Genomic DNA, 27,185 nt, shown 5'->3' on the forward strand with positions numbered 1-27,185 from the left:
TGCTCTCTGTCTATGATGTTCTTTAACCGAAACGCCGGGGTTTGTTTTGGTTTTGATTTGTTTTGCTGCCGGGGCGGGGCGGAGGGGCGGGAAAGCGGTTCCGGGTGCGGCGGGCGGTGCCGGGCCTCATGTGACAGCGGCTCGGGGGGAAGCGGCGGCGGAGCCGAGCGGGGCGCGCCGGGGCGCCGACAGGTAAAGCAGGGCAGGGCAGGGCGGAGAGCGGCCCCGCACCCCCCTCCCGGGGCGCGGTGGTCTCGGCCCAGCCGCGCGCCCTGCCCGGCGCGGCTGCGGGCGGCTCTACCAAGGCAGCGGGGCGGGGGGTGGCGGCCGGCCGGGCCTCGGGCCGCTCCCCTGCTCCGAGGCGGTGGCCGCGCCCGCGGTGACGGGGCGGACTCTGCTCTTGTCTCGCAGGCCCGCGGAGGTGGCGGCGGCGGCGGCAGCACCGGGCGGGCCCCAGCCATGGCCGACGTGAGTGCGGCTCCGCGGGGCGGGCGGGACGCGGGCGGTGGCTGCTGGCGGGGCTGGGTCGGGTCGGGCCGGGCCGGGACTGACCGGGCGGTGTTTGGGGCCAGGTCGGGAGCTCCGGGGCTGCCCCGCCCGCTCCCAGAGCCGTGAGTAACGTGAGTAACGCGCCGCCGTCTCTGCCCGCAGGACCTGAAGCGGTTCCTGTACAAGAAGCTGCCGAGGTACGCGGGGCCGGGCCGGGCCGGGCCGGGCCGGGCGGGCGGGCGGGGGCCATCCCGGGCCAGCCCTGTGCCACGGGCAGGGGCGCGTCCCCCTAGGCCAGGCTGCTCAGAGCCCCATCCAGCCTGGCCAAGAACGCTTCCGGGGTGGGTTACCCACAGCCTCCCTGGGAAACCTGCTCCAGGATCTCACCACCCTCAAAGCAAAGAATTTCTTCCTAATACTTAACCTAAATTTCCCGGTTTTCAATCTGTACCCATTACTCCTTGCCCTGTCACTGCAGTTCCTGATGAAGAGTCCCTCATCAGCTTCCCTGTGAAGCCCCTTCAGGTACTGGAAGGTCTCCAGTGTGTGAAGAGACCTCACTCCTCATTGCTGTGAGGTCTCCACTCAACCTTCCCTTCCCCAGGCTGAGCAGCCACAGCTTCCTGAGCCTGTCTTTGTAGGGGAAGTGCTCCAGCCCTCTGATCAACTTAATGGCTTCCTCTGGAGCTGCTCCAGCAGTTCCGTGTCCTCCTTATTGGGGCCACCAGACCTGTAATAAACAGAGCAAATACTAAATTAATTAAGGCATCAGGTTTTTTTAATATTTTCCCCTTCCTTGCAGATTTGTTCACACAAAAACCCTTTCCTGCTAATTACCGTGTTTTTAAAATGGTGTCTCTTCTTTTCTTCCTTTTTTTTTTTTTTTTTTTTTCTTCAGTGTTGAAGGTCTTCATGCTATTGTAGTCTCAGATAGAGATGGTGTGCCTGTTATCAAAGGTAACTCCAGCTTCTTACTGTGCTCTGCAGCTCAAGTCCTGATTGAACAGCAGGGGGTGGAGAAGTACAGGAGAATCTTCCTGGTTATGCTAAATACCCAAATATCCCAAGTGGTAGAATTAAATTGGACTTTACATAAAAGTTTAGTAGTTGTTTATGTACCTCTTTAAATATATCCTTTTGTTTGTGCCCTCAGTAATTGTAGTCCATGGAAATTTTCCTCAGTGATAGGGCTTGGAGTGCTGTAAGGTCCTTGTATCTTCAAGTCCTCACAGGCTGATTGATTCTGAGTAGTAGAGAGAGCTTAGCAGTGTTTTGTTGGCTTTTTAGATACTGTAGTTTTCTGCAGTCCTTGTTTCAGACGTTTTTGGCTTATGAGTATAATAGTTTAAGGATACAAAGATTCAAGTATTGCAGATATATTTCGTTCTGTGCCCCAGAGTATTTAAACACACAGCAGAACGTGCACATCTTCATGTGTTTGCAATAGTGACTGTGCCAGTAATTCAGTTCAAAGGCTGGAATGACTACAAACAATGTGGGACATGGAACCAAAGGGACATCAGCACAGGCTGTGCAGCCTGAAGAAGAAGACTGTTAAGTATGCTAGGAAGGATGCTGGTATAATGAGCTTTGATCACACAGGGAGCATTAAATGATGTACAGCTCGTTGAAGACTATCTGGTGTTCCTGTGGGAGCACCTCACATGTCTTGCATGTTTCTCTGCTTTTGGCAGATGAGGGTTTGGGATACAGTCAGAGACACCATGTAAAGATAAGGATTTTCTTGTTTTGTTCTAGTTGCCAATGATAATGCTCCAGAACACGCACTGCGACCTGGCTTTTTGTCCACTTTTGCCCTTGCCACAGATCAGGGCAGTAAGTTAGGACTCTCTAAAAACAAAAGCATCATCTGCTATTACAATACATACCAGGTGAGTAACCTCAGTGTGCCCTGTCCTCAGTGACTTGAGCTGTTCCTGCATTACATTGAGCAAGAGAAAGAAGGTTGTTTAAGATCTGGTAGATTTTCACTAGGCTGCTATTGATGTAATTTGGTTTATTTCTAACAGAGCTTAAATGGTTAAGCCAAACTTTCACAGTATTATTTATTAAACTTCTGTTATATTTCTCAAAACTTGAGATTTACTGGTTGGCAATGGGAAAGTGTAGTAATTCTGAATTTGCAGGAGGGGTTGCTCATATGGTCATCTGATTCTTTTATGAAGGGTTTATGTTCTCTTTTATAAACAATGTTTATAATTAGTGACACCTAACATTAATTAAAGCACATGCAACCTGTTTCATATCTAATCTTGCTGCCAGTATGGCTCTGAGGTAAGAAAGCTTTGAAATACCACAAATTTTTAGAAATAAATTGATTATTTGTGTCCAGAAGTCCATCATTTCTGCTTCTTCACGAGTTCTGGTGGTAATGAGAGCTTTTAATTATGACTGCAGTAAACTGACCAGCTGTTTAGCCTACAGTGTGTCAAGCTGTGTTTGGAAATCAGCAGGTGAATGAGTTAGTTTGCCCACATCAGTACAATCCTTTGACTCTCTTGATGTTGCTAATTTACTGTTGTACCCAAGGTGCCAGTTCCCTGTTAATGGAAGAACAGATGCTTCTGTACAGGGAACAGTATTTTAAAGCAATAAACCAGCCTGCCCTCGTGTTTCCTGTGGAGGGTATGGTCTCCACAGTGTATTCTGCAGGATCTGCAGCTGAGGTAGGGTTCTGGTGGACTGCACACTGTAGATTGTGGAGGCAGAGGGAAATGACAGGTTTTACACTGTAGTGTAAAGTTTTGTTGTTGTTTTTAACCATGACTCTCAAGAAATAGGTACACTGAAAAATCACCTCTGTGGCTCTTGCTTCTGCTTGCCCTTTAAACTGAGGAGGCTGCTTGTTGCAGAAAGAATTTCTGTGGAAAGAATTTATCAGAGTCCTAACATCCAAGGTATGTTAGCTGCTGGCTGAGCACTTCTCTCTCCTTGCAGGTGGTGCAGTTCAATCGCTTACCTTTGGTAGTGAGTTTCATTGCTAGCAGCAATGCTAATACAGGTATGTCTACACATTTGTTTTAGAGATTGCAGTATTTTAAGACCTGGGTATTTTAACAATTCAAAATAAATTCTTTGAATTCACTTCAAACTATGTTAACTTTATTCTGCTGTGAATTTTGTCAGCATATTGTGAAAGGTGAGAAGGAAAAGGTGTGAGTAAAAATTCACAGATTTTAGGTGGTGGTTTTGCTGAATTGATTTTGCTGAAGTGGTTTATTGTTCTAGAAGCATTTGTCCTGTGATTAACCTTGCCCTTGCTGCACGGGTGGGTGCTGTGCTATACAAGCCAGCTGTTCCGTCTCTTTCTGTCAGTCAAGTTAACATTCTGCAGGAACATGTGCAGATTGGTCTTCAATTCTGTGGGGTGGGGAAGTCCTTTAGCCAGACCCTAGCCTTGCTCCTGAGGACATTGGCTAATGAGTATGAGCAGAAGGGATTTAATTCTGGTACAGCTGCTTGGGCCACAGTAGCTATGGAAAGTGGCAAGGCAGTAGTGGGGGAGAGTTGTGCTGCACTGGGGCCCTCTTCTAGTGCCAGGGACTATAGACACTCTGCCTGGGGGTGCTGCCCACTGTTCACAGGAAAGTGAATAGCTCACATGAAACATTTCAGGCTTTGAAAAACACTGCCTTTGACTTGGGAGGAGAGGGAGCTGCAGGCTTTGGAAAGAGGCTTCTCAGTGATGTTGTTTGATGGAATATTCTGTCTCTTCTCTCTTTCCAGGGCTGATTGTAAGTTTGGAGAAGGAGCTCACACCCCTATTTGAAGAACTGAGGCAGGTTGTTGAAGTTTCTTAACCTGATGGTATAGCCAGAGTGCAGCATTCCTCTGCAGCCCAGTGGACAGAAAGATTCAATAATCGTCAGTCAAATAACACGTCTTGGAAGAAATACCACAGCTCCTTAGTATACTAAGTAAGAGTAAATTGTACATAGTACTGAATCTGAAATGATCTACTAGTGTGTTGTAGGTGGATGTTACTTTAGGCCACGCTTCTTGTGTTGTGCAGTACTGGAGAGCCCACCAAAATAGCTCCCATGGAGTTTAGCTCAGCCAGGTCGCTGCAATGCCCTTGGCTCAAAGGAGCAACCCCCAGATCTCTTCCTTTACAGGGCACCAGGCACATGGCAGGGTGTGTCCTCAGGCTGGCCACCACTACATGTGGGAAAGCAGATGAGGTGGAGAGAGTGAGCAAAGACGTGGTTGGAGGCATTGTGAGAGCAGGTGTGCTAGCGGTGACGTGTCGGTACAATCAGTCCATATCCCAGATTTCTTACACGGTGTACTTTGGCAAGGGACTGCTACTAATCTGGATGCTGGCTGCATCCTGCTTCCACTAGAAAGAAAGCTGTTTCTATGGAAGATGTTGCTTTAGGGATTTTCATGATGCCTAGCTAAAAGCACCCAAACAATGTCTCACTTCTTCATGGGTTTTTTTTGTGTAATATGGTTGTGAAGATCTCATGTCTCATAGTCTTTGTGTGGGTTCATCACCGGTGACACTCTCAGCTTATTTACCCTTAGGTTTTCTGAAGTAAATAAATATAAATAAAATACAGTATTTTTAAATGACAGCGCCTGGTCCACTCTTCTGTTGTACTGTAATACCCCACAGCACATCTGCTTGTCTCTAGAGAGAACAGGTCTCTTAATTGTTTGTAAAGGTCCAAAATCCATTAATTTGAAAACTAACCAGTGTGTCTCTCAGTAGGGCAGTAAGGATACCAGGTCCCAAGGCAGTACAGAGATCCAGTTGCTGGGGGTCAAGCCTGTGCTCTTAGCCCCAGCCTGTTGTTCCCTCCCATGCCCCCTTAGGACAACTGCCAAGCACTGCAGGTCTGGGGCACAGCTCTGGGCAGGTCTGTGCCCAGGCTGGGGAAGGGGATGCCATGTTCACACCTCATCCACCTTCGGTGCATCAGGCAGGATGGGGAAACAGCAAAGCTGGAAACGACAGCTGGGAGTTCGTGGTTCAAAAAGAGATTACAGCTTGTCAGTCAACCCTTTTCCATTTAAGCTAAGCTGGAATGGGACTTCTGCTGCTGGTCATAAGCTGCTGGAATGTGTGTGTATTTCTGGCAAAACATGTTTGTGTTCCAGCAAAGGCCTCCCCTTGCTGTTTGCTTCTGCCCAACCTGTCTGTGACAGCTTCCAAGGCCACCCAAGCACCATTTCTTTCACTGTTTTCAGTTTGTGACACCATGTGCTGAACTTGTTTCCAGTGTTTTGTGAAGCAGCCTGTTGCTGGTGAAAAAGGGAAGGCTACCTTTGTGGTTTCCCTACAAGCTCCATTTCCAAGCCATGTTCAAAGGACAGTGATATGCTGGAGAATATCATCTCTCTCTTCCCCTTATGCTGCCTCTCTCTCTCACAAACTTAGCAAAGGTTTTTAACTAAATGGGAGATGCCAGTTTGTTAAAGCTTCATTAAAGGAAAAAGGAGGACAAAGCTTTAACAGTACAGTACAGGAATATAGAAGACCTGTGGTAGTTTTATAATGACATTTTATTCAGAAAACAGTCTGTATAAAAATATTTACAAATACTTTGAATTTCTAAGTTGAAATAAAATGCTATTTATATGTCCAAATGTAGATTTTCTTTTTTCTTCCAGTGTGCTTTTGCCTTCCTCTTCTGCACCCTTCTCCTAGTCAAGGCAATTGTCAAACACCTTCTGCATGAGCAATACAAAACAGAGCTGCAGTGTTGCATAGCAGGAGAGGTTTGCAGATGCTGTTTCAGCATAAGTTTGATTGTTATGGAAGGAGAGAGGGTCCTCCCTTTTTGCCCACGCCTTGAGGAGGCACAAGAGTGCTCAGGGGCTCTTGCAGCTGGGTCTTGAGTCTCTCCAGTGGCTCCAGTGTCAGACTTTGCTTCCAAAATGTAACGTGTATTTTGAGTACATCACCAACATCATTCTACTTCTTGTCTCTGTAGTGAGCTACAATGCTGTTAAATGTGTGTCCTATGAGTGCCAGGAAGCAGCTACCGTTTCCCATAACCCTGGTTTGTATACAAGTGTGCTTACATGATGCTGCTCACCATTACCTACAGATGCTGTTGGAAATAGACATTCCCTTGTAGCCATCACTCTAGTATAATGATAAACCAGATAAAAATTTGTTTTCCCAGAACTAAGTGTCACACATCTGTCTCTTTGAAAAGGGCCTTGAAACACTACTCTCTGGATTGCAATATAGATACTATTTACAAGATGTAATTCTGTCATTTTTCTTTTGGTTTAAAACCTAAACAGGCAATAAAAGGATATTTAATATTTCCAGAAAAGACCTATTTTAAATAAAAGGTTCACGGTTACAGAACATGATACTAATGCTTAGTTGTGATGGCGCTTGCAATAAGTTATTGAGTGCTCTAAATAACCACAGAAGTTTTGAACAGTGACCACTTCTATGATTAGTTGGCAGGTGTTTGAATGAAGTGTGTTACAGGCACACACCACAGGTATCAAACCCACACTCTGGTTCTGCAGCCGTCCCCAGCGTGACTCGGCAGCCCCAGAGCAGCCAGAGCTGCAGGATCCCGTGTGTGCAGAGCTGGGTGACATCCGTGTGGGGACACAGCACTGGAGATGTGAGGCTGCCCTCTGGCAAGCAATGCCTTCCCCTTGGAGAGAGGCAATTCCTGCCAGTGGAGCAGGAGGACTGGCACACAGCTAGGAACTGAGGGTGTCATTGCGCTCCTCCAGCTGCTTCCGTATTTGTGACTGGAACAGAAAGACAGTCCGTTACTGCTTGTCTGTGTGCATGTGGATGTGGGTCAGTACAATCAACCCAATCCTGGTATTTTTAGGAAGGAGTGCTTTTGAGCCTTTACATTGTCTTCTCATCCTGCCATCATGACCCAGGACATGTAGTCTGGGTTGATGATCCATATTGTTTACCAAGCACATGTAATGACATCCTTAGAGATGGAAGTAATCTTTTCTTACTAATGAGCATGCCTGTTAAAAGTGCATCCCAAAAACGCTGAAGTGGGTTTGCAGGCAGATACATTATGCCCCTGTATATGGCACTGATGAGACCACACCTCGACTGCTGTGTCCAGTTCTGGGCCCCTCAGTTCAGGAAGGTGCCTGAGTCCAGAAAAGGGCAGTGGAGGGGAAGTAGTTAGATCATAAGTCCTATGAGGAGCAGCTGATGGAGCTGAGGGTGTTTAGCCTGGGGAAGAGGAGGTTCAGGGTTGACCTTATCACAATGTAATTCCCCAAAAGGAGGGTGTAGCCAGGTGGGGATTGGTCTCTTCTGCCAGGCAACCAGTGACAGGATGAGAGAACACAGCCTCAAACTGTGTCAGGGGAGGTTTAGACTGGACATCAAGAGGAATTACTTCGCAGTAGGGGTTGTTAAACATTGGAATGGGCTGCCCAGGAAGGCACCATCCCTGGTGCTTAAGAAAAGAATGTGACTGTGACACTCATCGCTGTGGTCTAGTTGACAAGGTGGTGATTGATCAAAGGTTGGACTTGATGACCTCAGAAGTTCTTTCCAACCTAATTGTTTCTGTGATTACGTGAAAACTGCAGTATTCCGACCTAGCTGGCCTGGCAGCCAGAACAAGTACTCTGTTGTTGCAGGTGCTGAGAGCTGTAGCACTTGGGTGCCACAGTCCTGGGGGGGTTCTGAGGGCAGTACCGGGTGCTGCTGCCCGGGGAGCTGTGTACCAGCACACGTCAACTTACCAGTTTCCACCGCAGGATCTTAATCCACTCATCAGCTTCTATCCCAGTTTTCGCACACAGGTAGTATGTCCTTAGTGGGAACACTAAACTGTAAGCAAACAAAGCTTCCTTAAATTGCTAGAACAACTGGCAGTTCACCCCAAAACAGCCCAGAGGGCCTGTACCAACAGTTGCCGAAGCAGAGCAGGGCAGGGAGGCTGTGCTCCCGTTCAGCCACCAGGAGGAGGGTTAGCCAAGAATGGGTGACAGTCATTGACAGCCCAGGGAGATGCTGCCCCAGGTCCATAAGGATAAAAGATCTACAACCGGACTCAGAAGAGATCACCATGTGACCTGTCCCAATTCTGACCCCAAGATCCATGAGTGTAGGTGATGATTAGAGATGCTTACAGAATTAGAAATGCTCATTACACACGGGCCCACCTTTTGGCAGGAGTAATTTGCCAAAGCCATGCAGGATTGACAAAGACTGGCTGACACAGACTTGTGAGTTAGAGGATGAGCAGGATCATTAACCACCACGGGACCTTTCAGAACCTTGCATTGTTTGCATTTCAAAATTCCCTTTCTATTTTGAACTTCCCAGCTAAGTGGAGAAAATCCTGCAACTTACCAGAAACAATTGACTCTTTCCTGGGAATAGTCAAATTGCACAGCTGAACATTCAGTTAAGTCAAGTGCTCGAATTGGTTCTGTAGCCTTGAAGAGAAAATGTTTTTAAAATGTGGACACATGAAAACAGAAGACAAGGCTATCTCAGTTCATCTTCAGTGCATCTGGACCTTTACAGGCACTTCCACAGTTTTTTCCAGGCATAGTTACAATTGCTGTAACACTATAAACCCAAACTAGCAAGCATAACTTCAGTGGTATCATGATATGAAGTGAGCTTAATAGGAAAAACACAGGACAGTTCACATCTGGACAAGCAACAGAGGAGATCTCTACTGCAGGAATGTTTGAGCTACATGGAGGCTGCTTGAGGGTTTGGCTGATGCCTTATAATGTAACTGACACAGCAGCAAATCTGGTACCACTTTCAGCTAAGGTTTACAGAGGTAAAGGTGTGGGTATAGGTCTTCATAGACTAGCCAGCTGTTGGAGATTTAACTAATTCCTAAATGCCTTAAAAGGATGAAGCTGGGTAAGGAAAAGTGTAGAAGCAAAGCCAAAGTAGTGTTTGCAGCAGAAGTGATAGATTTGGCTGCCTAAGAAGCATGTGTGCATCCAGGTGTACACAAACACGTGTAAAAGTTTCTTCGGACAAGCTCAGTGCAGGGACATGGACTGTGTGTAACAATAACCCATCTCCCTTAGGAGTTTCATTCTCCCTAGGTGTAAGAGCTCTTCCTCCATTTGTTTCAGCCTCACACTGTTAAGACCTCAGAAACACACTTAGCTGTTTCCCTGGTCCTTCATCAGGTGTATGGAGGTGTCTGTTGTTTTTTCAACTTCCCTTAATATTTTTGCTGACTCAGAGGCTGTTAGTAATACCCTACATCAGAAGAAAGCCCCTTGTGCTGTGGTGTGATACCAAATGCTGTCCCAGGCCCAGCTGCAGGCTGCTCATGTGTAGGTACCTGCAACCCCACAACAACAACAGGAGTGCCAGGAGACACTGGAACTGCTGCCTGGAAGGAGGTCATATTCCTGACAAAGATCTTCTTGCCTGGTAAGTCACTAATGGAGAGCTGCTCTTTGAAAGGCTATCCTGCAAACTTAATTCAAGGTGTCTTGAACTGAAATGAAAACTGATGGAAAGCCCTGCAAGAACATAGCTGTTTAGAAATGGTAATATTCGGTGAGAGAAGGCAGTTGCTCTGCTCTTGTGTAAAAATCTGTTAGAGGCTTGTAACAGGGCTTGGCAGAGGTGAACAGTTTGGCTGTGTTATGAAGGAACCTCAAACAGAGGCATTGTAAGGGAAAAGAAACTCCAGAGGTATTTCTTATCTTTACTCAGATTAAGATAGAAAAGGAGCAGCAACTGTAAGGATTCTGCAGGTTAATCTTTGTCAGAAGAAGTTTTTTAATGAACAGTTTTCCATGTATCCTGTGAGACCACTTGAAATAAAAGGATGAACTCAAAGAATGCAAAGGATACTACCAGTATTTTTAGAACAAGTTTAGCAGCAAACTCTCTGTCAGGTTGTGTCTAAGCTACCAATAAAGGTTGTGTTGTGCTGGTAGTTTAAAATCCACTTAACAAAGCAACACAAAAATGTATTTTAGGCCAGGTTGGGCAGGGCTTGGAGCAACCTGGTCTAGTGGAAGGTGTCCCTGCCTGTGATGGAGGACTTGGAAGAAGATCTTTGACGTGCCTTCCAATCTGAACTATTCCATGATTCTGTTAAAGAAGCCCTGTAAACTCTATCCAGTAGCTTAGACTGGCAGAGCACAGTAAATGTTTTCCAGCTGTAAAACTTTTTCTTGTTGAAGTCATCAGCAAAACTGACTTTACTTGGCAGGTTTGACTCCTCTGATAGTTTGAGAAGCTTTATCTTGGAAAGCTGTGATACAGATGTGAGAAGCCAGAGATACAAGGAGGCTGCACCTGCCGGTGTAGATGTTTAAAAGGCAGAACTGGTACTTACTGTCTGGTCTTTGAAGTACTTAAGTTCATTCCTGTGCAGTGTAAACCACCTTGTTTTCCAGTTCTGAAAGATCAAGAATGAATGGTAACTGTCTTGGGAGCGTTTGGTCTAAAACTTCTTAGGAAAGAGAAGCTTTCAAAGCTGCTGGCTTGCTCTGGTTCACAGTTGTGCTTTGCTGTTGCTCAAAAAACAAATTGTTCCTCTCTGCAGGGAAATACAGGTGGAGCAATTTCAGCTCCACGTTGTCTTTAGCTTCTGTGGGTGATCACAGGGTGGAAGCAACAAGTTTTCCTTACCTTGACAATTTTGCCTTGTTTTACCAAATATCCTTCCTTGGTACCAAGCTGTGAAGTAACAAAGAAAGGGATTAGGGTTAGTGGCTGAGCTCTGCTTTTTCCCACATCCCTGTCATTGTCTACATGAGGAAGATGGATCACTTCTTTGGGAAACTCCTCATAGCCACTTGCACTCACTTCAGAGCTCCTCTTGGGTGGATCCAGCTGTCTTAGGATAAACATGGAGCTGTGCTGGCTCTGAAGGCAGCCCCCTGACTGTGCCTCCCTCAGGGAGTTTCTGGGCTGCACCTTCTCAGCCAAACACAGCAAAATAGCTGCGTTATACTTTATTTTGTGAGGTTGGATGGTTGCCTCAGTGCATGTTGTGACCAGAAGCACATGGGGTTTAACTGGCAGTGGAATCATCCCCAGACAATGCTCCTCAAATGCAAACAGGGGAAAGCGCTGTTTTATTGGGCTGTTCTCTTCTCTCAACCAGGCCAACACTTAAGAGGAAAAACCTGTTATGTGCAATGTGCTTTTTGCAAAATTGGGATTTGGACAGTTTCCCTGATATCATGAGTGACACTTGGGCCTTATGACTTCTTGGATACTGAAACTCTGCGTAGGGACCTGGTTGTGAGATTGCAGACCTCTGAAAATCAAAATCTTGCCAAATTACCACTTGTTCTTGAAAAAATATTACCTTTTTATTGGTGGTATGTGAAAGTCAAGCTTCTTTGGAGGTTAAAGTGTAACTCAGTGATGAAGGGTTGGTTGTGAGACATATCAGAAACAGTTCCTCTAGCAACTTCATTAATCCATATTAACATAACTCTTCCTCTTTTCTCCACGAAATACAGTATATAATTAAAATACTTCCCTCTCTGTTCAGAGAAAATCGTTCTGGAGAAACCTGTCTCACTTAGATATGAGTTACAAGGGATTTAGAGACTCTAACTGCTGTGCAAGTGAGTCTCAAATGTCAGAATAGGTGGCCCAAATGTATATGATTTTTTTTTGTGTGTGCATTTGGTTTTTTTAAAATTTATGATAATGTTAATAATGATAAATTATTCTAAAGGATAACAAGAATGAAACTCTTTAATATATTCCTTGTTAGGATAGTCAGACTTACCCAGGTCAGGTGCAGACAATGTTTTTCCAGGGGTATTACTGAAGTGACAACAACTATAAAAGCCTTTATTTGCCATGGGACTGTATTGAGCAAGTCTGTATTTGTTTTGCCTTGCCTGGCAAAGACTTCTGGTATTTAAAAACCCGTAAAGGGATTAATAACCAGTCTTACTCCATAGCTCACTCCAGCAATCATGCTAGACTCAGGCCAGAAGCATCCCTGCCACCAGAACACAACTTACTGAGGGAGCATTTGGGACAAGGTCACTTTCTGTCCTTCCCGTCTGCATTGCAGTGTGAACTCGCACAGACTCATAAATGGAGGGTTCTTCCACTTGCCGTGGGTAGGGATGCTTCAATACAATTAAATTTCCTGGAGAGAAAAGAGCAGGAGTAAGTCATCTGGCAAGTCCAGCTTAGAAAATAACTTGTCAGTAGCTACATCTCTGAGGAATGGTTAACTTCACCTTTTCCTAAAATTTAAAAGGCAGCTGTGAAAACTGTAAATATAAGTATACCTTTTCAAAACTTTTACCCTGGCAAATGTTTGCATGAAATCTCTTGACTCGTTAAATTCCTTCCTGCCCAAGAGGCTGGCTTGGAGGGTACGCAGCATGCTAAACTAGATAGGAGGCCATAAGAGTCATTGAGTTTGCCAACATCCCACTAGCTGGTGCTTAAATCACTTATCTGTCAGAGCTTTGGCTACAGGCTTCCTAATAGTAAATCCACATCACCATCACCTTCAGCTGTTTTTACCACAGCTCTTCCCAGTTAAACCTTTTATAATATATTATAGCCATTCTTCTTTTTCTCCAAGTAAGTCATGTTTGTAGCATATTCCCTGAAAAAAACTGCATTCTCAATAGTGAACCTATTGTACTTCTCAAAATAATGAAGAACATCCTTAAAATAGCAGCTGCTCCACCATCTACTTCTATTCTTTAGAAATAATGTCACAGCATACCAAATGCTGCTGCATTTGCATTTTATGCTGATATTACAGCTCTTTAAGAGGAGGGGTGCTAGAACTGGTAACTTGGACTTGAAACCTACAGATGTATGAGTAGTTTAAAGTATTCTGTAATGGGAAGGGCTAAAAAGAGAAGTGGAAAAGTTGTAATTGAAGCAACCTGTTTGCAGGCACAGGGGCGTATGCAAATATGATTTTTCAACTTGCTGTAGGTGGAGAGTCAACACTGGCTTATTTCTATCACGCCTTGCAGAAAAATTATGCTTGACCATTTAAAATAAAATTGAGAACAGCTCCATCACCATTCCAGAGAAACTATATCGCAAACTGTTGCAAAGAATCAGGGTACCATCATCTGTACACCATGGTTAAAAAGCCAATTGCAGAACTGGAATGACTAATATAACATTTTATACAGTATTTGTTTTCTAATAAATTTTCTGTGGATTTTTTTCCTCCACAAAGACAATTGTACAGAATAATCCAGTAATTATACACAAGATCTAGCAAAAGATGCACTGTAGCAAGATTATTCTGCCACACCTGCATCTGCTGATGCTTGGATTGGAGTTGACTCTGATGAGTCCCTAGCCCATTTTTGACAAAAAATGGTTATGACCTAGGAGAAATTTGACACCTGTATCTGAAGGAATGTTGCCTAAGTGTTAATTCTCTCTTCCTCTCCACTGTTTTCCATGGTATGGTAAGGTGGAAGGTTTCTTGATATGATATTGAATTATTATTTTTTTTAATTATTATTTTATTTTCATTCTGTAGTACATATGACTTAGATGTTTCACACAGCCAGTAGAATCTGACTAGGAAACCTTAAGGTGACAAGTGTTGATCACATCCATAGAGATCAGATAAAACCAACGTCTTGCTTATTAATGTCTATAACACATGCAGGCAAGGAGTGAGGAATGGAGAAATACAAGTTTTATGGCATCTGAAATCTTTATAGAGATAGGCCTGTGGGTGCATGCCTGATTTCCCAGGAAAAGTAGCTCACTGGCACAGAGGATACATGTAGGAGCTCTGTATTTGAACCACTCTTGAAAGCAATTTAAAAAGAGAGTGTTTTGAAAGATACAAGTGCCATATTGATTGTACAACTGCATTTTCCGTGGGGGAAGAAACTGGCAAAGGAGCCCTTTAATTTAATGTTTGTGATAGAAGAATACTGGTGCATATTTAGTGTGTGACAGGTTACAATTATTGCATGTGTCCACTATCACTTAACTGGACTCTTGCATATATAATTAGTTCTCCTCTGAGTTACTTGCATACACTTGCCACAGAGGATACAGAAGGTTTTGGCATTAACTTGTACTGACGTGTCTTCAAGTGCTACACTTGAAGCTAAACATAAAACTGACATTTTCATGGTAATATCCACTTTGTTTCTCCAGGGATTCTAGTCTGATGGTGTTTAATTCACATGTAGGAATCAAGTTTAATATTTTGACCCTTAATTCAGGCAGCGCATTGGTTGTGAAAGAAACTTGTGCTCTTCTCTCTCCTCTTAAAAACGAGAAAGATCACTGCGATGGCAGATGGCATCAGCATTGTGATGCACACCAGGCAGAACAGCAGAGCTAGTTAAAAACACATTCCCTGCACGAAAGAGGAGCATAACACTGTAGACTCCTTCTTTGGACAAAGAATAGTGAGACGAAACAATTTCAAGTCTCTTTTCCAATTATTCTTATTGGGGGATTTCAGCTTCAGAGATGCATATTTATTTCTTCACTAACACCGTGCTTTGGTTTTGCCATTTTTGAGAATGTTCTAATCCCCTCAGTATTTTGAAATGATTCCTCCTCTGAAAAATTGAAAGGAGCTCATAGCCCTGGTTAGCAAAAGCCCAATAAGCTTATGTGTGGTTTATCTTCAAAGAACTTGAAAGGTTTTTTTGAAGTGGAATTTTTTTTTTAGATACAAATACAAATGTGAATTTATGAAGATGAACTCCTTAGCAGAAGATCTATTTGCTAACACATCAGAATCTCCTTTTAGTTAGAATTTTGTGAAGCATGGCTACAAATGTGTTCATACACATAATATGGCTCTCCTTACCTGTTTCACTTCCAATTAAAGGCTGGTTTGCAAAATGCATGACCATTTCCTTCAAGCTAGAAAATTCATTAAATCCAAATTTTAATGAAGTTCCTGTATATTCAACATGGAAGTGTTTCACGGAATCTTTCCCCCTAAAATAAAAGAGGAAAATTTGTCAAGACATAAATGCCAAAGGCATTTGGCATGTACAATCCTTAAATAGCAGCTTTCACTGCAGGGAATCTGACCCAGATCACAGGCTGATAATCACTGTCCTAGTGTAATGCTACTGCCATTACTGTCCCTCACTAACGCTCAACGCATCTGAAAATCAGATTTTAATTGCTGATTTACGAATATGAGATGATGAAAGCCTGGAAAGGCCAAGTTGGTTAATTTAGCTCTTGCATCAGCAAAAAGACTCACAAAAGAGATTTCAAGCCTTCTGCCTAAATGGAATGAAACCCCTTCACTTACTGGACTTTAGTCTTGATGGTGTACTCAGTATATGTCTTGCTTTTCAAGTAGCATCCCAATCTCATAGAAAATGTCTTCAATTTCCCTTTGAAAAAAAGGCTGTCTCTGTTTTGCACCCAAAGAGGGGTTTAATAACCTAATTTTAAATATCTAGGGGTTAAAGTTTGTTTGCTTTGTTTCTGTACTTGGATGATTGGTTCCACTAGGATGGGCACTGACAAACATGAACCAGGGTCCTTGTTCTGTAAGGGAAGTAACAGCTTTTGTTTATGAAACCTGATGGCATTTAGAGAAGTGTGCAAGGTCTCACTTCCTGGGTAGGCAATTATTTTGACTTCAAAAGACAGTAAAGCACTTACTGCAAATATTTCTCCAGTGAAAAAGTTACTTTTGTTAATGTTACTAGCACCCAAAATAGTTGAGTAAATTTTGTCTGAGAAAAACTTATAGCAAATATACTGAAAAAATGTGAAGAAAATTAATTATAGCACCTCTTTCATTGTTTATTGTCGCTTCCAAAGAAGATTATTATTTCAAACAGGTATTTATCTTTGAACAGTATTTATGATACTGTAGAAGACACCACTATGGGCCTCCCACAATTTTTGTGCTACAGTCAGCTGGGGCACAACAAGCCAAGTGCAAATACACCACACCAGGGAAGAGCTGCTGTGACTCTGCTGCAATTACAGGGCTTTCCATCTTTTTGTCTGGTTTCTCAAGACAATGTTGCAATGAGAGCAAATTCTAGTCTGCTTCCTACTTCCTTTTCAAACTGGTTAATGTAGCTGGGGGAGGGGAATTTCAGGCAATTTGTGATCTCTCTTCCTACAGCTGTCAATAAAAACCTCAAGGGATGGCTAAGCATTTTTTCCTTGAAAAACCCCACACTATAATCATGACCCAAGTTCCTTATGAGGCTGAGGCAGAAAATAAAGTAAAAGCTACAGAAGATATTTTAGGACAGAAGGAAAATGATAGCTAGAATTGCTGAAGTTATTCTTTCTACAGAAATGTATCAGAACAAAATTGAATTACTTATTCTAAAATTAAGTTTTAATATTAGTCAAAAAACTGAAAGAAAACATAAAATTAACCACTAGAAAAAATGTAAAACATTTTAAAGTCAAAATCAGTATTCAAAGGAGATGTACCAGCAGAAACAACAGAAACTAACAGAACAGAATAAAAGATCAAACTTCAGACTGGTCTATTAAGTTCATATGGTAATGCAGTAAGTAATTTGCTAAATGAAGAGCTGAACAAGAGATTGGAATACAAGACATGGGCCCAAAATAGACTTCTGTAGGCTAGAATCTATTAAAGCAGCAAATTTATTTTCATTAACTAACACTTCTGTTTTGTATTAAAAGAGCTATTTAAATTTTGGTTTATTATGATAAGTTGTTTCCTGAATGCCCTTTAAAACTACATTCAAGATACATTTTTTTTTTAATTGTCTGAGGTAGTTATCTCAAATAATGCTTAACATTTTAAAGTAAAAAAATATTAACCAGGAAAACAATGATTAATTTAAAATTACTTTTTTTACGGAAAGCTATTACTTATAAATGCCATTATTCTTTTTGGCAACACTTGCACTCAATTCAGTCATTGCTATTCTGAATACTCATTTTGTAACATCACCTTCAGATCTGTTGTGCACCCTTCGTATAAATGGCTGCCTACAGTGGTAATAATTTCAACAGTGTGTATAGGCACACTTGCTCCTAGATCTTCTGTCAGAAATGGTGGAAACACTTCATTGTTGCCTTTCCTGGGGAACAGGGTATGTGCAGGTTGGACTTTCCTCAGTTCCCAAGCAACTACTTTTCCAAATTGCAACAGCTCCTGGTACTGAATATGCAGAAAGCCACAATTTCGAGGGCATATGTTCTGCTCCTGTCAGGGGTGTAAATAACCAGCAGCATTACACAGATCAAAGTGACTTTAAAAAGTTACTGTGATTCAGCTGAGTTGCGGCCGTGAATTGTTCAGAGGCTCAGTTTGCAGCAGGAATGAGCTTGCATGCACCAGCTTAAAATTTTGCTCTAGAGCTCATATCACACAGTTGCCAAAGGCTACCAATGTTTTTTAGGGCTGGTTACCCTCACCCAGCTGACGTGCAGGGGCTACCTTGTGTCTAATGCATGTGTCCTTAGCTTGCCTTGCTAAAATGTTGTGGCTTCTCTCCTTCTGGGAGACTCTTTAAATATGATTCAGCAGTGAGGTAGCCAGGCCAGGCTGCCTCTTCTCAGGTTGTATCCTGAACAGTTGTGTCTTACTTTGCTGTAATTGACATCGATCACTCACAAGATGCTATTCAGTTTAGTCACACAGACCTGGCTAAGACTGAACCTTAGCACAGAACAGAGGAGTAAAACCAGCCAGTCAAACACTGGATCATCCTTCAGAGACAATGTTTCCTATACAGGGATTCTGAAACTAGTAAGATTAGCACCTGTTAAATGTTTGGTGCTGTCCTCATCATAAAACTTTTCTACTCCCACCAGCTGTTTCTTAAGCTCTTTTAACTGACATGCAGATTTTTATCACAGAGACTGAAAATTTACAGCTGTTCTATAGAATTATGTTTTCTACCAATATGATTCATTCATAATTTTGAGAAATGAGACCAGTTGTCAAATCCAATCCAACGTTTTGCTCTAGCAAAATGTCATTCAGTGGGATTATACCAAAAGGAATATATTTCAAAATATATTTAAGCCCTAGGAAAAAACCTCAAACCTGTAGTGCATGGACATCCAAACATGGAAGTAAGTGCAGTATTAGATTAGTTCACTCTGTCCATAGCCTACCTTACAGAGAGGGAGTACAAATCTTCCCTTTCATTACTCTTCCTCAAAAGATAGCTCCCATCCTTCCCGTTGGAGAGCAGCAGCGCTTCTGCTGCGTGTCGGGTGAGGTTGTCATGGTACCACCTGGGGAGACACAAGGGGTTAAAGCATCCTTCACTCCTCTCTTAACTGGCTGCTGCTGCTCTTTGGAGCAGGGTTAGAAAAAGCAGTGTTAGTTTTTTGACTGTGTCAAAAGGAGGCCACTGCAAGGGGCACAGATCTGTGTAAACTGTGAGTGCCTGTGAGAACGGTGGTAACTCAAAATTGTAGAGGAAGGCTGCAACTATTTTCCATTAGTGCAAAGTTGTGTACAAACAGCTGTTTTGCTGGATCTAAAAACCCTGCAAATTCTATTTGCACAAGCAACGCATTTGCCAGAACTGTGCTGATAAGGTGAAAGTAGTTTGGGGGGGTATACAGAATCCTTTGTCTATTTTCAGAAGCTGTACTTCCTGACATATGTATATTCTTTGGTACACTTCCTCTTCTGGGCAAACAGACAGCACTTAAACTCCTCATAAATTCTGTATTTCCCTCAATGAGTCTTCACTGCCAAGATCTACAATTAAACATGCTTGCCTAAGCTTAGAATTAAAAGGATCAAAATTAACTGACAGAATTTCAGTGAAAATTAAGGTATGGCTATTGTTGTCTCTTGGCCAGGTGTGACCTGAGCAACAAAGGAAAACATCTAAACACCGTTTCAATTTATCTTCAGTGAAAATTAGCTTCATTTTTATATGAAAAGTTTTGCAAGGACTTCACAGGAAAAAAAGTCCTGCAAAGAGGTCCAGGAAGTATAGTTTATGGGTTTGTTTCCATTCAGAATGTTCCACAATGGAAACAGCCAATTTTTTTACAAGAGACAAGGATCTCACTGGAAATGAACCTGAGACTGAAGACAAAAAGCTGGAGCTATTAAAAGGTGAAGCTGCAATCCTGCAAGGCACACAATGATAACCATAGCCACGCACACACACATGAGGCTCTGAAGAGAAGGAGCAAAGGAGACTACACCCAAGGCTCTGCTGGAAGCAAGCTTCCCTTGTCTGTGTGTGGAGCTGTGCCAGGTTGCCTTTCCCTTCCTTTAAAATGCCTGAAGCATCGAGATCAAAGCCTGTCACTGCTGCAGCCAAAGAAACAGTTTCACTGAAAGCAGAAGTGCCATTACAGCACTTTCTAGAACTTGTATTGCGGCAGTCTTCAGAAATGAAACCAGGTGTAACTGTATCCTCTTTCTCCTTAGCTGTTCATCCCAAGTTTCCACCAAACTTGGCATCTCACACAAAGCCTTAACTCTGAATTTGGACGGCTGCCTGTTTGAAAGGCCAGCTGGCTGATAAATTGCTTTATGAGAGTCTCCAGACAGTTAACCCAGAGGAAGAGAAGATCCATGTGAAACTCAATACAGGCAGGGTATTGCTGCTTTGGCTCTAGAATGTGGTCCATTTACACAGTAGAATAAAATAATGAATATTTAAAGATCGAAGTGTCATCGTCTGGAACACCTGTTAGCCAAAATCCGCTTTGGGATTAACTGCCCGAGTAAGTAACAGGCAAAGGTCAGAGCTGTCCTGGTGTGGGGAGGATCCTATCAGCATGGCCAGACCTGCAGCTGAGAATGCAGCACTGTGTTTTGGGTGGGATTTCAGAACACTGTCTGGCTCACTTCTGTGCAAAAGAAGCAGATGTTGAGAAAGTCTGTGAGTGGTCATTGTCACGAAGGAGGCAAATTTAGTTTGAGGTTGCTCATAACTGCACCTTATTTCCAAAAAAAACCCTTTTACTAAATTTTGAAAGAGAAGTCCCTTAAGTTGAAAAAATGCTGTGTTTAAATCCAGTATTTCTTTATACATAAAAGGCCAGTGAGTAATGAAATGTTACTACTACACAAAAAAAAAAAAAAAAAAAAAAAAAAAAAAAAAAAAAAAAAAAATAGATAAACCAACCAGAAACCAACAACAAAACCCCTAACTGGGAAAATAATATTGTTTGAAAGTGCACTTTTAAAACTTTGCTGACAAGACTGCACCCGCTTCTTGCCTAAATATCCTGTCTCAGTCAAAAATCTCTCAAATGTTACTGTGTTCCTCTTGTTCATCTCAAAAAATAGAAGTGGATGGAAGACAGTAATGCAGATCTTGGTGTCAAAGGGACTGTTACACATAGTTTGGGGGTTTTTTCTCTTCCTGACTGTGACAGATGGTTTGATCAGGTTACTTCGATGTTCCACTGTGAAAATGGTCACACAAACTTTGTTCCAATTGCCTAAACACAGGTACAATATTAAAATGCTGTAGAAAATTTAGAATTTGTACTCCAGACCACCAGGAAGGTAACCAAATACACATCTATGCACTCTGCTCTCACAGTCAAGCCTGCGCTGACAGTACAAGTAGAAATCACCAAGACTAAAAATAAACCAAAACAATCCTGTGGTTAGACACTATTAGATATACTTCAGGTAAATTTAAGTATTTTTTCACAGGGAGAATCCTTCTATTTATCTGTCTCAGAAAAAAAAACAACTTTTAAGCAGTTCTTTGAAATTGGCAGGCAAATCAAGATGGGAGTTATGGCTGACTTGGCAAAACTGTAAAAGGCAGACCACCTTCAGCTGAAGTTTTGGTTGTCTTCTGAGTTACACCTGGGGTAGGAAACTGTTGATACAAAACACAATACTGTATCTACCTTCATGCCATCTTAAAGTGAGACATTAAGGAAATTAAAATGCTTTACAAACACCCATCTCTTTGAAGCCCCTAGAAAGTCCTTCCCAAAGCTGAATTATCTTAAATCTTTGGGTTTGGACATGGTGGATAATATTGGATAATCAGGATGTTTCTGAAGGTCCTTCCAAAAGTAATCTTTATAGAGTCTTGTATTCACTACAAAACAAGTCCAGAAATATGCTCTGTACTTTGACACCTGTCAGACTGAAAATCATCAGTAGTGTGAAAATTGCCCGAGGTTCTTGATTGAGATTTCTCTGAGAAACACAAGAAGAAAGATAGACAAAATTCCTTCTCCACTTCAAAGCCACTTCTTCTGGCTGCCCTTGGCCCTGTACACCCTCCTGATATGTATACATACTTCTGGGAGGTTTCTCTTTTCTAATTATTTCATTTCTTCTATTAAAAAAAAAAAGTGCGGTCAACTTTTTGGGGTTCCTTTTCTACAATTTGACTAGCAATCTCAGGCTCAGAGTTTATAGCTGCTGTCATTTATTCATTCTTGTTACTTTAACTTCATCCTAAATGACATTAAATCTCCTCATCCTGCCCATGTTAGCATGTTTGTACTGTCAGTGTGTGTTGTTGAATGACCATGCCATCCCTCCTGCTCTTTGGAATGGTCAGTGAAAGCATGTCTTAGGATGAGCAAGCACAGCTAGTGAGATCAGTTTTGCTACTCTTTGAAAAATAAAGCATTTTGAGATATCATCCTATTCCACCAGTGCAGTCAGACTGCACTGGTGACAGCAATGAGGAAGGACCTTACTGACAGCTTTTACAGGAAGGAGAAGGAAATGAGACACCCAGTGCCCCAGAATGCTCAAACCCATCAGAGCACACAGCCTTGCCCTGAAGGTCTGCCCCTCCAGTCACCAGTGGGGTTTCCCCATGGAACAGGCTGGTGGCTGTTGCAGCATAAGCCATGTCTGTGCTGGCCAGCTGTGCCCCTGCAGCTGTGCTAATCACCACAACTTCAGAACAGGATGCACTCACATTAAAATCTCTTCTTAAGAAGATCTCTGTGTAGTTAATGTAGCAACTAGAGCTCCTACACTATGGTGAAGATCAGAAATATGTTATAGCAATGTCTGGGGTGGGAAACTCCCTGTTTGGGTTATAACATCATCCTCAAAATGTTCATTTGTTCTTTAACAACCCAAGCTGTTCCAATGAAAAATGTTAATGAAACTTCATTTCTGTGTCTCCTGTAGGGTATGGCATCTGTCATTTCTGATCATGCTGTTTTTAAAGAAATCATGTGGATATTTTGCAAAAAAAACCTGCCTTGTAAATAGGGGCTGCTGAATAAACTTGTAGATGGCATCAGGTGGATAAACTTTTTAGCAATAACAGAATACACATGGAACACAAACATCTATGAAAGGCTAAACACTGAGAGACTTGCATAATTCTCTTCTGAGCCATTTTTATGTGCAAACTGTGTAACATCCAGTAGAAACACTTGCTTTTCTTCCTCACAGAAATGAAAGCTATTAGCACCAGAAGAGAGCACAGCTGGAAGTTCTGGGTGCTGTTTGGTGTGTTTGGAGTGATAACTGTGGTATGCTCAGCTACCAGATAATTGCAGTAGGCAGATGTCACGCTTAGCTTTTGTGTCCTTATCAGATATTCTCAGCTAGGTGTGGCCTGGATAGAATTAGAAACTGTGTGCATGTTTTGCTCCCTTCTGTGAAAAAGTCAGGCAATTCAAAGTTCCCTCTGTGAAGCAAGAAGGAGATTCTTGGTGTTCAGCTGGGTGAACTGTGCTCTCTTCCCAAAAGCTCCCTCCCCTGCTGCAGCAGGGGCAATAGTGCTGGTGCTCTGTGGTGGGTGGAAAGAAAGCACTTTGGCTCTCTGGGCTGCAGGAGCCAAGCAGAAACACAGCAAGTCTAATTCATCTCTTGTCCTCCTCTGTAAGGTAACAATGACCCATATCACTGGGAAGATGAGCCACATCTTCCATGTGCTCCCAGTAGGACTTCACTCCAATATTACTTACAGCAATTATTTACCCTTGGTTAATTGGATTTTTCGTTGTTTGTTTGTGGGGGGTTTTTTGTGGTGGTAGATATTGTCAAGTTTTGTGGGGTTTTTTTTTTTTTGTTTTTGTTTTTGTTTTTGTTTTAATTAAATGTATCTTCTATCACAAGGAGCTGAATTTGCTTACACTTTGAAATTATATTCTAGCCTCAAAGATGTATTCCCACTCTTAGGTTAAAGCAGTAGTACACAGTACTGCTCAATGGAGTGCATGGGAAAGCACTGGCTTATCTCCTCTGCCTGGAGGTAATGCTCTTCACACACCTGCGCTCCAAAAATTACTGTAAAACTGACTCACTAGTTCTCTATTTTTGGCCCTCTGTATTTCAGCAACTTTCAGCTCTAATCTGTCAAGTTTAGTAGTTTGGGTTTTTTTTAAAAAAAACTTTTTTTTCCTAATATCACACCCTAGAAGCATTGCCCATCATTTGAAAATTGCAAAAGAGTCCTCTGTACCTCACATCACCAAAAGTGAAGTTTTGGCCATGTTTTTAATGGTGCATGAATTGACAGAGCTCTAGAGAATCTCCAAAAGGGAAAGAATGCTAAGACGGAAGTTACATGTGCCAGGCAACCAAATTGGTATTTATTAGACATCTTTTCAATGTGTTATACTGAAACACTTAATCACAAACCTGTGTAAAGTACTTTGCTGGAACACAAGGATGTCATTATATAGGGGAAAATAATTTTAAAATAGAAATAAGAGGAAATAACATCATTGTATCCAGTCTTAAGGTTTGTCTTCTAACTGTAGACTTTTACTACTTCAGCTTCTGCTTTTCACTTCCATTTTTTCTCCCCCTTCTTTCAACTGCCTTCATTCTGATTTTCATCAATTATTTGGCCCACTTTCTAGTTACTTTAATTTTTATCTTGCTTAAATTAGAAAATAGAGATTAAAAAAAAATCCTATGATCATTTACCCTGTTCCAATCTAACATGCTCCACAGTTCTTTAATTTTATTATTACCTGATCAAGGTCTGTGGCTTAATTTCTCTTCTGTTATTAAAACTAAGCATGAAGTGTATTGTCCAGCCTTACAAATATTATCTGTCATGGTATTGGCAGACCTGGAAGAGCATAAAAGCTTTGCTACAAGGGGTGACAAAGCTTGGACCTTAGAAGGACAAAAGGACATAATAATTTGTTTCCTCTTGCCCTGGGCCTTTCACTTTCGACAGACAAAGAGTGTCACCCAAACTATGCTGTCTTGGGATGCAAACTGTGCTCCCAGACCCGCCTGTAATTACCAGCCCTTGATTACTGGGATGACCAGATGCTCCACATTCTCCTCTCTTGCGCAAAGAACGAAGCGGAATTCCCCAAACTCAGGCAGTTCGTGCCCAGCCTAACAGCAGCAAAGGCAACTGGAAAATGGATTGACTACAGGAATAACCAAAGAGGCCTTCAAAAAGAGAAGAATTCGATTTTCAGTTTCCTTTTCCTTTGAGCTAAGGTGCTTATGTCTCTCTTGGCAGACTTCAGTGTTCCCTTTTAAATATTTTGGTAGATTTAGGGACAAAGTTTATCGGTGAGGCAACAAGTTTTTAACAATGTATTCTGCTTTTGACTTTCGTTTTCATTAAGAATTAGGGCCACCTATATACACATCAGTACAATGAAGCTGACTGTAATCTGAATTTTCAATACATTGCTGACAACTTTCCATTCTGGTAAACTCTGAGCATATCCTGGTACTCAACTTTTTCTCTTTAGAGTGTAGTCCTTCCCATTTCACACTTCTTTAAACCTTATCCAACTTCTTTGATTTTTGCACCAGAAAGCAGAAGCTTTAAAATAAACTGCTTCAAATCTCCTCCCCGTAGTTACGTTAATGTTGAAGCTACTTCTCATTTGAATGACCGTGGTCTCTGTTGGACACACACTCCTCACCACAACTGGGTCTCAGCTGTGCTGGATGCTGCATCAGCTGTATCTGAGGGAAGTCTACACTGTGAGAGTATGGGACTAAGTTTAGGATGGAAAACCCTTGTGATGACTGATAATTTAATTTTATGGTCTGGAGCGTGACACATCTACTTGTCACAGTTGAAAAAGTATTTATAATAAGAGATATTTCAGGTTATGCCACAAGAATGTCTGCTGCATGAGAACTTCTTTTTCATATGGGGGGGGAGAGAAAAAAAGAAGTGGCTTTAGTACTAGCTGAAAGGGAAGGGCCTTGTTTAATGACTCGAAGGGATTCAGCCTGGCATTTCTTATTTGCCTTTAATACATTTAACACGCTTCCCTGAAGTAGATGCTTAGTATTCTGTGGAAGGGTGAAAAGTTTAGTGGAAACAGAAAAGGTTTTCCACTCAAGTGGAAGTAAAATAAAGAAGGTACAGCTTCAAAAATGCCCATTTGTAACCATCTCATCTATACCCCTTCCTTCTGATGGATACCACCTTAGGTACCACATCAAGCTGCATTTCTTCAAGACTGTTTATGAGGATGGACTCCTTGCTGTTTATAGGCATGTGTTACTGGCATATATTAACTTCAGACCACATTGTGTAAATCAGTAGAAGTCTGGTAATTGGGAATCATGCTTCACAACAGCTGCAACTCATTTTCTTCCCTTCTTGCCTATAGATACTGTTTTAGGGTGAGCGTAATCTTACAGATGTAAAGACAAAGTATATAATGGCCACTCTGGGTATAGCTGTGAAGCGACTTTACTTAATTTCATACCTCTCAGGTGCTTCAGTTAACAGGCATTTCATTAAAAGATTCTTTTCAATATGGGAAAGTAGCACCAGTGTGGAGATAGTAATCCCAAGCTATTTCATTGCACTCCAATTTTTTCACTGGGTGAATGAATCACAAAAATAAGCAATGATTTGGTCCTAATCCACAAGTAGTCAGGACGCAAAACACCTTTACTTTTTTTTCATCGATTCTTTTTGAATGTAGAGGCGACACCAGAGCCTTTTTGCTTGGTCAGAACGCTCACTGGCCTTTCTTCTGCTTTGCCTCCCCTTTCATTGCCGCTCCCACCCCGCCTGCTCCCACCTGCGCTGCTCCTCCAGCCCGTGTTTCCCCCTGCCCAGGGCGATGCTGCCGGTGACAACATGACCCGAGCCCTCCTCCCGGGAAAACCAAAACTAACTGGCAGTAAAAAAAAATGGGCGAGTCTCATCAGAGAGGGAGCGAGGTCTGTTGCAACCTTCGGCCCTCCTTTTTGCTCCGGGGGGTTTTGCTTTTCGGTGCGAGGGCGATGTCCTTGTAGTGGCTGCAATTGTGCGCTGCTCTCCCTCCTGGAGCCCCCGGCATGTCTGGGAATCCTGCCCAGCAAGGACAGCAGCTCCCCAGGCCAGGCTGCAGGGAGGCAGCTGCAGGGATGGCACGGGAGGACAGGGATGTCAGGACAGCCCCTGGGTCTGGTGCTCCCTGGAAAAGGCGGGGAAGTGGCGCGGCACATCCCCCTCTATCCGCTGGGGATGGCTGCAGGGCCGCGGAGGTTCTCCAGGGAAGCTGCACCCCCGCCACCAGCTTTCCACTCCACCCGGACCGCGTGTCCGCGCCCTCGGTTTTCTGAGCGCTCTTTGTTTGTGCCGGTCTCCCGTGGAGCCCCTCAGCCCTTTCCCCGGGATGCGGCGCTGGGCTTCTCCCAGCCCGCCCTTTGGGGCTCCCCTGGGGCACACCCCGCTCCCCTCACCCCCGCAATCCAGCAGCAGCCCCAGCATCTCCCACCCCGCCGGGTGTCCCGGGCTGGCCCTGAGGGTGCCGCTTACCCCAGCGCCATCAGCTCCCGCTCCAGCGGCGCGGCGGGACGCGGCTCCGGGCGCCGGGCCATGGCCCCACGGCTGCTCCAACG

The 27,185-nt window shown here is 43.1% G+C and overlaps 2 protein-coding genes across 3 annotated transcripts; one reads left to right on the plus strand and one right to left on the minus strand.

Annotated features, from left to right (window-relative positions):
• On the plus strand, positions 1-5,143 carry LAMTOR3 (late endosomal/lysosomal adaptor, MAPK and MTOR activator 3). 2 transcript variants are annotated; one of them, XM_083861266.1, is made up of 7 exons: positions 1-39; positions 412-468; positions 652-686; positions 1,388-1,446; positions 2,248-2,381; positions 3,448-3,511; positions 4,237-5,143. In XM_083861266.1, exons 1-7 carry the CDS (start codon positions 13-15, stop codon positions 4,308-4,310), a joined length of 450 nt encoding a protein of 149 aa, XP_083717392.1. In that variant the 5' UTR covers positions 1-12; the 3' UTR covers positions 4,311-5,143. The 2 variants fall into 2 exon arrangements, with proteins under 2 accessions (XP_083717392.1, XP_083717393.1); XM_083861267.1 differs by lacking the exon at positions 1-39 and adding an exon at positions 152-192.
• Positions 4,922-27,185, minus strand: DAPP1 (dual adaptor of phosphotyrosine and 3-phosphoinositides 1). The gene is made up of 9 exons (XM_083861265.1): positions 27,103-27,185; positions 18,548-18,670; positions 15,270-15,403; positions 12,460-12,590; positions 11,102-11,149; positions 10,806-10,868; positions 8,828-8,913; positions 8,215-8,302; positions 4,922-7,239 (listed from the first exon to the last, which is right to left on the minus strand). Exons 1-9 carry the CDS (start codon positions 27,162-27,164, stop codon positions 7,189-7,191), a joined length of 786 nt encoding a protein of 261 aa, XP_083717391.1. The 5' UTR covers positions 27,165-27,185; the 3' UTR covers positions 4,922-7,188.

This window comes from Zosterops lateralis (genome assembly GCF_965231275.1).
Source record: "Zosterops lateralis genome assembly, chromosome: 5".
Classification (NCBI taxonomy): domain Eukaryota; kingdom Metazoa; phylum Chordata; class Aves; order Passeriformes; family Zosteropidae; genus Zosterops; species Zosterops lateralis.

Coding starts and splice junctions, on each gene's coding strand:
- LAMTOR3 (XM_083861266.1), top strand. CDS start 13: ATGATGTTCTTTAACCGAAACGCCGGG. Junction 469..651: donor GGGCCCCAGCCATGGCCGAC/GTGAGTGCGGCT, acceptor CTCTGCCCGCAG/GACCTGAAGCGGTTCCTGTA. Junction 687..1,387: donor CTGTACAAGAAGCTGCCGAG/GTACGCGGGGCC, acceptor TTTTTTCTTCAG/TGTTGAAGGTCTTCATGCTA.
- DAPP1 (XM_083861265.1), bottom strand. CDS start 27,164: ATGGCCCGGCGCCCGGAGCCGCGTCCCGCCGCGCCGCTGGAGCGGGAG. Junction 15,404..18,547: donor TTGTACTCCCTCTCTGTAAG/GTAGGCTATGGA, acceptor CTTTTATTTTAG/GGGGAAAGATTCCGTGAAAC. Junction 12,591..15,269: donor TTTAATTGGAAGTGAAACAG/GTAAGGAGAGCC, acceptor TTTTCTCTCCAG/GAAATTTAATTGTATTGAAG.